Source organism: Asparagus officinalis, chromosome 6 (assembly GCF_001876935.1).
Source record: "Asparagus officinalis chromosome 6, Aspof.V1, whole genome shotgun sequence".
Taxonomy (NCBI): domain Eukaryota; kingdom Viridiplantae; phylum Streptophyta; class Magnoliopsida; order Asparagales; family Asparagaceae; genus Asparagus; species Asparagus officinalis.
The window spans coordinates 75,358,731-75,368,872 of NC_033799.1; the positions used below are offsets into that span (position 1 = coordinate 75,358,731).

Sequence of the window (10,142 nt, forward strand, 5' to 3'; positions counted from 1 at the left end):
TTTAATTTGGAAATAATTACATGTTGACATTTGTTCTTATAAAAAATTTTATATCCCGATGAGAAAAAGTATTGATGGGTGTTCATTTTATTTTATGTAATTGTGAAATTAGGAATCTATATCTATATTATTATAATTTTCAAATTACAATATTACCATAATATACATGCAACAATTGGGTTTGATGGCTATGAGGTGACGGCTCATTTAGCCAAATGAGCTACCAAGAGATAGAAAAGTGAGGCTTACACCTTTTGACATGACTTGTGAGGTGGGCCTTATCGCATAGATATCTCTTAGTAGCCCATTTAGCAAAATGAACCGCCACCTCACAAGTCATACTCATGATTTCTGCAACAATATTATAACAATATTGTGACCATAATATATAAGCAATAATATTATAACAATAAGTCATGTATCTTGCACAGGCGACGACTAGTATGCCATAAAGCAAGATCTGACCAACATTTGTCTTGTACAACCAAGTGAAATTTATCCTAAGAGTTATTCCAAGTATTCTCTTGCCCTATGTTACCCGGGTACTTCTATAATGAAGCCGTACCCGTACCGGACACGTACCCGACACTTTCCTATACCCAAACTTCATGGACACTTCTTGAATATATGCATGCATTTATTACAACATGTACTCAATTATACGATATATGTGTTAATTTAAAACACTTGTCAAAGACTTCCTGGACATAGAGCTTACACTTCACATCCGTCTTTTGAAACTAATGAGATGCGGGTCGGGTTCGTTTCAGTCCATACCCAAGTTCAAAACTATATAGTTAATGGGTCGTTTAGATGTCTAGTCAGTCCATACCCAAGTTCAAAACTATATAGTTAATGGGTCGTTTAGATGTCTAGTAATTTACAATTCACAATAATCAATATGATAAAAGAAACTCAAAAATGTAATCGGAATTTTAATCCTAATGACACATGAAGCGGGAAAATTATATCTCGTGTACATTATTAATTCAATATATATATGTAGTCGTGTCCCCGTACCCTACATTTTGCAATTTTGCTGTGTCCCCTACCCGTACCCGCACCCGTACCAGTACCCGTGCCCGTTTCCATGCAACTTAGCTCTTGCCTTATTAAAATTTTGGCATGCTTTCAAGTCTATAGCATATGCTAAAACTTTGTTTTATCTGAAAGCCCCAACCACAAACCACAAGTATGCATTGTCCACTTGCAACACTGATTACCGAATTTTCAGACTTTTGGACAATTGTTGATTTTTTGGACAATTGTTGAATTTTTGGACAATTGTCCTAGTCGTACCAAACAATCCAGAACGAATAACACTTCCTAAGAATTATCTCCTTTACATGTGTATCAAGAGACATGTTCCTTAGTCTCAATATAGTCCACATCTCGGTTGCCCCGACACGGCAACTCGGGGGCCATACCTGTGTCGGACCCGTTTTGGGTACGGCTACGTACCCAAACGCGGTGGACACGGATGGGTTCTTAGGCCATCTAATATTTGGGGATAAAGAAAGATGATGGTGAACATTTCACACACACTCTCTCTCCTCTCTCCATTTTACTTTATTTTCTATTAACTTAGTGGAGTATGACATCATCCCTCACATAGGGTGGTTTGATGAGAATAAGTTTTGATTTTTGCCTTTTCTGGATAAGAATAGCATTCATCACGGGTCCTTAAGTTTAGAGAAATAAGAAAAGAAAGTGGTTCATTTTTACTTATGGAGAATTTTTAGTATGTAGAAAGTAAGTCAATCTTGCTACAGTGCACATATTGAATTCTCAATATGGTATAATTGTTATATATATAGCGGATATTTCCTTGAAAGCCATTGATCTGCATGAAAATGTAGTAGGTATGTAATTTGGTATTGATCTATAGTGAATTATTTTATATATACACAGTCGTGTCCCCCGTACCGTACTTTTTACAAATTTGTCGTGTCCCGTACGCGTACCCGTACCTGTGTCTATGCAACATAGGTCCACATAGAAAATGGCACTTCGTTTTCTGGCAGCCACACAAAACGCAACATATCTCAAGACAAATAATGCATACAAAAGCACAGTAAAATAAAGAACAATATTCATTCAACATTTAACTCTGCCCCTATATAGAGCTCGAGTTTAGTAAGAAGATTGTTTTTATCATTCTGTTATAGGTTATAATTTAGAAGAAACGTTCACCATCTGAGAAGCCCAAATAACATAGAAGTTACCAGGAGCGATGACACTTGAGACAACAGTCTTTGCAGATCCTCTTACTCCATCCTTCCGCACAGGCGTGAAAACAAGCTCAATGCACCTATCCACATCCTCAATAGTCAAATCAAGAAACTCTGCAAAGATTACATCATTTTCATCATAACCTGAAATATTTATAGTACTCGGGAATGAAAAGTTATCCAGGGAGCCAAGTGACTTACCATCAGCAATTAGTTTGTCCTTTCTACCATTTTCTTTTACTCGATACCATTCGTGGGTGCAATCTCCTTTTTCACTGGAACAAAAAAACAAATCATTGGATCATGCACAAGTATGATGAAGGTTACCCTTAAGAAAATATAAACATGATTTCACATTGGATCTCACCCTCCACTGTATGTGGCTTTGAAGCTCAAGCGGCCTCCCTCAACCATTGAACCTACAAATTCGAGTGATTGGCAACTTGGTGGACCTGCATGTTTAGGGAGAACAATAATAGTAAATTGAATTTAGGAACAAAGAACAGGGAGTACAGGTTTTCCATGAAGTGATGAAGTAGCATGAGCAACTGAGAATGAACTCTAAACATCAATTATGGCCCATAATCTGGTGGTTGATGAACAAGGGGCTTGTCCAATGCATATAAGAAACACATCATGGCGCAGATTGATACAGGCCCAAAATATTAGAAGTGTGAAATGGTGACATGGGTCTTGACTGGATTGGGTTTGGGCTTGCGTAGGCACTAGGGGTGCATTCGGTCTGGATACGGCTCGGATATGATGCTTACCATATCCATATCCGCTTACCCATCTCGGATACGGATACGGATACGGATATACCTCGGTAAGAAAAACTTATAATCATATCCGCTAAAATCGGATACGGTTACGGATATACATGCGGATATATAAGCGGATATGCATGCGGATACAAAACAGATATGAGAAAACTAGATAGTATTGAGAAAAACATAGTTCATGTGATACAAAAAAGTTCGTTAATATGTCCATTATAACTAAATAGTTAAGATTAGTCATCTTGATCATCAAAATTAACCACAAATCCATAATCTAAGAATCGAAACTATCGTAAGAGTATGACTAATATGTATTCGGATATTTCGGATACGGATACGGATATTTCACTACAAAACCATATCCATAACCATATCCTATCGGTTATAGATTTGAGTAACCATATTCGTATCCTAACGGATACGGTTACGGATATTTCATCGGATACGGATACGGTTTAGCACCCCTAGTAGGCACTTCACTGCATCCACCCATCTAAAAGAAGCGGGTTTAAACCATTAGCTGCTCATCAACAGTCTTGGGTTTAAACAATTAGCTGACTACCAACAGTCTCTCTCAACTCTCATCACTCATCAGCTTCTATTCCTCTTGCTCCTTCTTTCTAAGATTCTACTTATCTCATCTGTTTACCATCTCTTCTAGTTCTCCTCTCTCTCCTGCGTTTGTATTTGTGGGCTGCTGTGAGTTTTCTCGTTTTTGCTTACTTGTGGTGGTAAATAGCCTGTAATTAGCCAAAGCTGTGTGTTTGTGGCTTGGTTACTATAAAGCTCGTGCCTGATTTGTGTTTAGTTGTAAGTGTATTGGTGGCTATCTTGCATTTTGGCATTGAGATCTGTGATCTTTAAGTTGATCCAAATGTTAATTCAAGGAAAACCCTTCTCTTTTACTCCCATGATTACTTCTAAGTTGAGAACCCCATCATAGATATACAAAGTCAAGCATAAAAGGAATTTTTTTGCATTAAAAAATAACATTTCTTTACAATATCTTCTGTGTTGGAAAAGCAGATATGCGGAACCAGGCAGCTTCCTCCAGTATGAACTTTCCACAATATGCAGAAACGAATAAGGAAATGATGAAAAATTCAACATACCAGGTACAATGGGGCCAATTTGTTCAGAAAGCATCACAGGACCTCGTGCCCAATCACTTCTAACAGGTTCACATGAAACAGATACATGAGAGCCAACATCACCCCGTGATAAAGTATATCTTGCAGTTCGTGCGCCTTCAATTTCACTATGTTCACCATCAGAATTAGTCTGCAATAACAAAATATTTTCATTCCATTATGCAGTTTAGCAAATGTAAACTTGTTCTAGTAACACTAGGCAACACTTGTGACATATCAAAACAAAAAGATGTTGAATTATCAGCTCCCTCTTACCAAAAACCACTGAAAAACTGAATCACCCTCTTCTCCTCCCCAGTATTTCTTCTCAGCAATCAGTGTGGTTCCTTCAACACAGTCACCCAATATTTGGAGAGAAAGCAATCTTGGGCTTCCTGAACATTGAGAGTTGATATAAAAGATAACGATGAATTAGCATGTCAGCAAGAGCAACTACTGCAATGCTTATTAAGTTACTCCGTCATCATCATCAAATCGTCTAAATCTTTTCCACCAAAATGAGGTAGTTATGAAGCATGACAAAAGTTAAAATTTCTCCATTAAGAAATCCTTTCCAGGATAGGAAAAGAAGTAGTGACTTAGTAGAAGAAAAATATGTTCAAATAGGTTAACCAAGTATATCTACATCATCTCCATGTCAAAATAGCAGGACTTATCATGAGCAATGGAACAACAGGGAAAGAAACTCCTGGCACACCCAAGCATTAGTCCAAAGTTTGTACCTATTTATTCTCAGTTCTAAACTAATTCTTTCGTTGTTTCGTAGTGCAATTTCCTTGATGTCAAGAAACATAACCCCGTGTATAAGAATACTTCACGAATATTTATGTTGCATATTTCATGCTATATTACATAAATAATATAACTTTATTCACCTGGACGAACTCGTTCCTGTCCAAAGGAAGTTTTTGGTTCACCAACAGTACCATCATCGCGTATAGGAGTGCATTTAAATGAAACAAACTTGCCAATATCATTCTTCGTCATGCGATACTGAAGAAGACCTGATGCCTCACGTATCAATGTTCCTGCATCACTTTCTGTCTGGAAAGCACCAAGAAGTAGACAGTAAGTTTCAAGTGCCAAGAACAAAGTAACAATTCTCTTCTCTCAGAAGTCAAAATATTGCAAAACTGCTCAACTATATGAGTCAATATTATGTAGATTTGTTCCAAAAGCTCTGGATAAAGGCTTCATCATTATTGTAGTTTGCCGTTGTAAATAATTTGGTATCTCTTGAAGTAAGCAGGATTGGAAACAAGAAAATAATAACACATACTTCATGAAGATACCAATTGTACACGCTGTGGCCTTCATGACCCCCAATATATCCATATGACGCAGTCAACATTTCACCCTCACAATAATCACCAGTGATTGACAGGAAATTTAGGCTTGGTGGAAGAGCTGCAGAAATGTAAATACTAATTAATTGAAAAAAGTTGTGCAAATCTCAGAATGAAAGACATTAAGTTTTCTTTAGAAAAACCAACAAGTCACTTCCATAACCAATATTTTTGAAGATCAGATGCAGAGCATTCCCACACAAAAAATAAATAAATAAATAAAACAATATACAAATCGAAAACCTAAATGAACTAAATCAAAGATATTAATTAACAAAAAGAAATATGAATTGTGCGAGGATAAATGTACACAGTGAAGAATAAAATAAAGGGCGAGATAGGTTGTTCTAACTGATTATTCAGTTATTAGAATCAAGCATAAAGTTTTCTTCTATTGTAAAAGAGAGAAATTTTAAAGTAAATTTCCTCGAGTAAAATGAACTCAAAGGGATTTACCAGTAGAGAAACTAAGCACAGGGTATTTCTGTGTAGAGCATGTAAACTTTGAGGCATGTATATATAGTTTAACTTTCTTCGAAGAAAAACCGAGTCTGGACTTAAACCTAAGTTCTTACAACCTACCACCAAACATTGACCACCTGAACCAAACTTAAAGAGAAGAATCCCTAGATATCATGCATAATGATGACAGAGTGAGAGGTGGCTATCCCAAAATTCATGGGCTGTGGATTCCATCACAAAACTCTATAGAGAGGAAAATAGATGCAGAAAAAATAATTTAAAACCAGCATTACACTTTTGACTAGTAAGATTTCTTTTTATTTCAGGAAATGAAATTGCATCTGTATTCTTGCATAAAAAGCTTCAACAACTTACTTTCGACAACTTTTTCAGCTATCACATATGCTGGTTCTCCAGTTTCACCATCAGGAGCCATAGGAGTAAATTTTGCAGCAATGTAACATCCAACAGCACCAAGGGGAATACGAAATGCCTGCATACAATTTGAAAATAGATTCTAAAAGGCAAGTTACATTCTCCTACAAGAATACGTTAACCTTAACCCACTGACAATGATAGTTGATAATTCATATAGAAGATGCTGCAAGCTGATAAGTCACCTTTGCAATTTTGGACGTACTAACAGCTTCCAGGTCATTTTCACCATTGAGCTTTGGTGAACTTGTTTTGAACCATTGGACCCTGCTGGATCCCTCAGTTCCTCCAGTAACTATAGCAGTGACAGTAACCTTACTCCCTTCCCTAAGATCACCAACTATCTTCAAATTGTTCACTTTGGGCGGCGCTGAAATTTCAATTAGAAGGCATTAAGAGAGAAAACAAATGAATTGAAATGTTGCAGTCATATGAATGCACAGTTCAAGTCTACCTTGCTTTACAATCTCTGTCATTGCAGAGGCTGATTCCCCATCCTGCCCTGGAAAAATATCCATAAATGAACGGCCAATGATTTCAGGCAAACACTGTTTTAAATATCTGAATCAAAGAGCCTTCAAAAGACAAATGCACCTTCAAAATTGATAGGAATATAAACAAATTTCAGGCATCGTCCTACATCTTCCTTGGTCAATACATACTCAGTGGTACCTGATGATGCTAGCACAAAACCACTAGCCGAAAAACATAGAAAAAAGGAATAAAAGAACAGTAGGTGAAAAAGAATTTAAATGGGAAAAGAAACCAAATAACATACATTACATAGTTTATGCTAGTGGATACTCTACAACAATATTTAGACTAAACAAACTTAAAGACATAACTATACAAGTTAAAAGTAAGTTGACAGCCTGAAATTGTATAAGGTTCAAGGTCAAAAGGATTCCCCATATTGTATTAAATAATTATGCTGTATGTGTTATCTGACATATCACCAGCTTGATCATATGGCCCATATCTTGCAAGTTAATTTAGCATCATTTATGTCACTGCTTGTCAAACCTATTTGACAAGTATAGTATTACACATAATCTAATATATAAATCACGTGGTACCGTGAGAAAACAAAGGCAAAAAGTACTTGCCATAAGGCACATGTATTTAATCGCTATGCACTTCTATAGTAGATAATCTTACCCATCCTACCAAAAGGATGTCACTTGTGAGTAGAGAAACATTTTATCTTTTACGTAATCAGAAAATTTCTTACTGATGGTTATGTGTTAAACCATGCTTCAGAAACCTAGTGTAATGCTGACATACTAAAGATTTCAAATTGTTTGCTATGTAGCATTGATAAACACATTTCTCATGGAAGAAACAAAAATTATAGCAATTTTTTCCCTCTTCTGCAGTACATTCAATTGGAGAATTCCACTTCACTGCTTCGAGAAAAAAAAAAAGACATCTGATCTAATATTTTATAAAACAAACTTGATCAATTTCCTTGACCAATATTTCTGCAACCTTATTAAGGCAAGGGATTAGCACATTGCTTAAATAAATTGACCAAGAACTTCCACGTCAAACAAACAGATAATGGATCAGCAAGCAGAGTTCATTTAAAAGAAAACTAAATCTACTAAGAAAGGTCTCAAGTTTATTTCCTTCATGCTCAGATCTCAGTGAGGTTTTAACCTATATTTAGCTCGGAGAATAAAGTTAGTTAGAAGATAGCAAACCTAAAGGGAACATCAGTCATATTCAAATCAAGTTCAACGAAAATAAAACTTACGTAATTATATCCTATATCGCTATTGGACTCAATTATTATCGTAAAAATAGATAGTATAGAGAACAATATTGTCTTTAAAGTAGAAGTTTAAGCATGACAAAAGATATGATACACACCCAGTTTCCTTGCTCTCTCTCAACCACTCAAATTTGCTTGGACCCTCTTTTCCTCCAAAATATTCCCCAAGTCCTTTAATTGTATTCCCTTCAATAGCATCCCCGAGAATCCGCACATTATTGACTGATGGTGGGGCTGAACATAGCAGAAGTGCCATTAAAATCAAAAGAAACAAAACCAAACAGCAGAAGAAAGAAATATTTGAGGTTCAATAGGAGGGATACGAAAAGCTGTGTGAAAACGTTAAATTTGCAAAAAGACAGACATTGTGGTTTCTATCTCTACAAGTGAAACTAAACTAATCGGGTTATGAAAAAAATAAGCAGATCATACACCATGCACAAGCTAATAACTAACAAATATTAAACAGAATCATCCATTTTACAAGTTCAGCAGAGACCAAGTTTAAAGAAAACTGCAGTGTACACGCATTTTCTCTAAAAAAAAGGTATATATAAATAATGCCTCTGTACTATGACCGCATCAAACAAGAATCAGGATCAGAAGAAGTGAAATGAGTTTTATTAGAATTATATGAGTATGCAATAGGTTTTCGTTAATGCAGTGCATAATATGGAGTGATAGATATTAGTCTATTAAACTTCCAATTTATTAGCATTTCTTTCCCAAGGATAGGATCTGAAAAAACCAACTTTGTTTCACTAAACTGATTGATATTGTTAATTACATACCACCTTTACTTGTGAGCAAACAGCACATTTACCTGTCATAAAAATCAGCTTGACCAAAATCACTCATATCGTGCTAAAAATCTCAAGCCATAAGAGTCATAGACCATTTTCAAGGAGTACAAACTCTCTAAATCAATAGAATCATATCTTCTTGTTTCAATGTGTAAGCTAACTATAAGTATGTATAAAGTAGCATGGAAGACGAGCCCAACATCAGAAAGCAAAAAAGTATAAGTTGCTTTTATCGAAGAAACTTCATAATCTTCATCTAATCTTTACTTCATAATCTTCATCTATCTTTGATTTTATGCTTTTGCAGCTTTGAGTCTTTTGACAATTAAACAAAAACAGGTCATTGCTGCAAAACATGATATTTAGAGTAATAAATATATCATCCTGCCACTTGGCATTTTACCAATTCCCACTCTAGTTAGTCATAATTAGTATTTATGCCAGATTAGTTAGCATTATTTATTGGTATGGATCTGTAGGTTTATATACCTTTTTGTGTAAATTTCAGGGGAAAAAAAGAAAAAAATCCCATAAAGTTAGGCTCATTTTGAGATAACCCCCAGAGAATTTAAAAATGTCAGCTAACCTCCTTACGTGTTTAAGTGGAGTAATCAATTTCAAACAGGCATACAAAGAAATGATGTAATGTGATCCTTTAATTCACACTGAATGAAGTCTTCAATAGTCGAAATTTGAATCATCTTTTATTTGGTTTTGACAGTCTTATATTTACCAACTATTTGAATCCTCTTCCCATTTTTACCTATATCAGAACAGTTATGGAGTTGCCACCCTAATTATGGGGAAAAGGAGGGGAAAGAGGCTGTTAGAACTCTTTGGACTGGAGACTAACAAATGTCAACTTAGGACCATAAAACATTTACTACCCAACTCATGCTCTGATACAACACACACACACACACAGAGAGAGAGAGAGAGAGACGCACAGAGAGAGAGAGATGGTTGAGGTCACCTAGTTGATGACTTCTTTCGCAGCACAATGAAGAGCCTTTGACTCGGGTAGTGGATCCACATTCTACCGTTTGAAATTAGGGTTGGTGTGTGGGTGTGTCCGTGTGTTGTGGGGCTGGGGATGGGTGTTGGATCCCATGACAAGGCATTTAATTGTTCACCCAATGGATATGCACCTGGGTTAGTGGT

At 36.0% G+C, this 10,142-nt stretch overlaps 1 protein-coding gene across 1 annotated transcript in view; it reads right to left on the reverse strand.

Annotated features, from left to right (window-relative positions):
- Positions 1-10,142, reverse strand: part of LOC109846338 (187-kDa microtubule-associated protein AIR9) — a 26,535-nt gene that overhangs the window by 8,080 nt on the left and 8,313 nt on the right. The window contains exons 14-25 of the mRNA XM_020415564.1: positions 8,277-8,412; positions 6,999-7,099; positions 6,859-6,906; positions 6,590-6,774; positions 6,345-6,462; positions 5,441-5,568; positions 5,037-5,205; positions 4,417-4,535; positions 4,123-4,291; positions 2,599-2,683; positions 2,433-2,506; positions 2,226-2,345 (exon numbers count right to left, since the gene is read on the reverse strand). Coding sequence (XP_020271153.1) covers positions 2,226-2,345; positions 2,433-2,506; positions 2,599-2,683; positions 4,123-4,291; positions 4,417-4,535; positions 5,037-5,205; positions 5,441-5,568; positions 6,345-6,462; positions 6,590-6,774; positions 6,859-6,906; positions 6,999-7,099; positions 8,277-8,412 — 1,452 coding nt within the window. The remainder of the gene's footprint in view (positions 1-2,225; positions 2,346-2,432; positions 2,507-2,598; positions 2,684-4,122; positions 4,292-4,416; positions 4,536-5,036; positions 5,206-5,440; positions 5,569-6,344; positions 6,463-6,589; positions 6,775-6,858; positions 6,907-6,998; positions 7,100-8,276; positions 8,413-10,142) is intronic.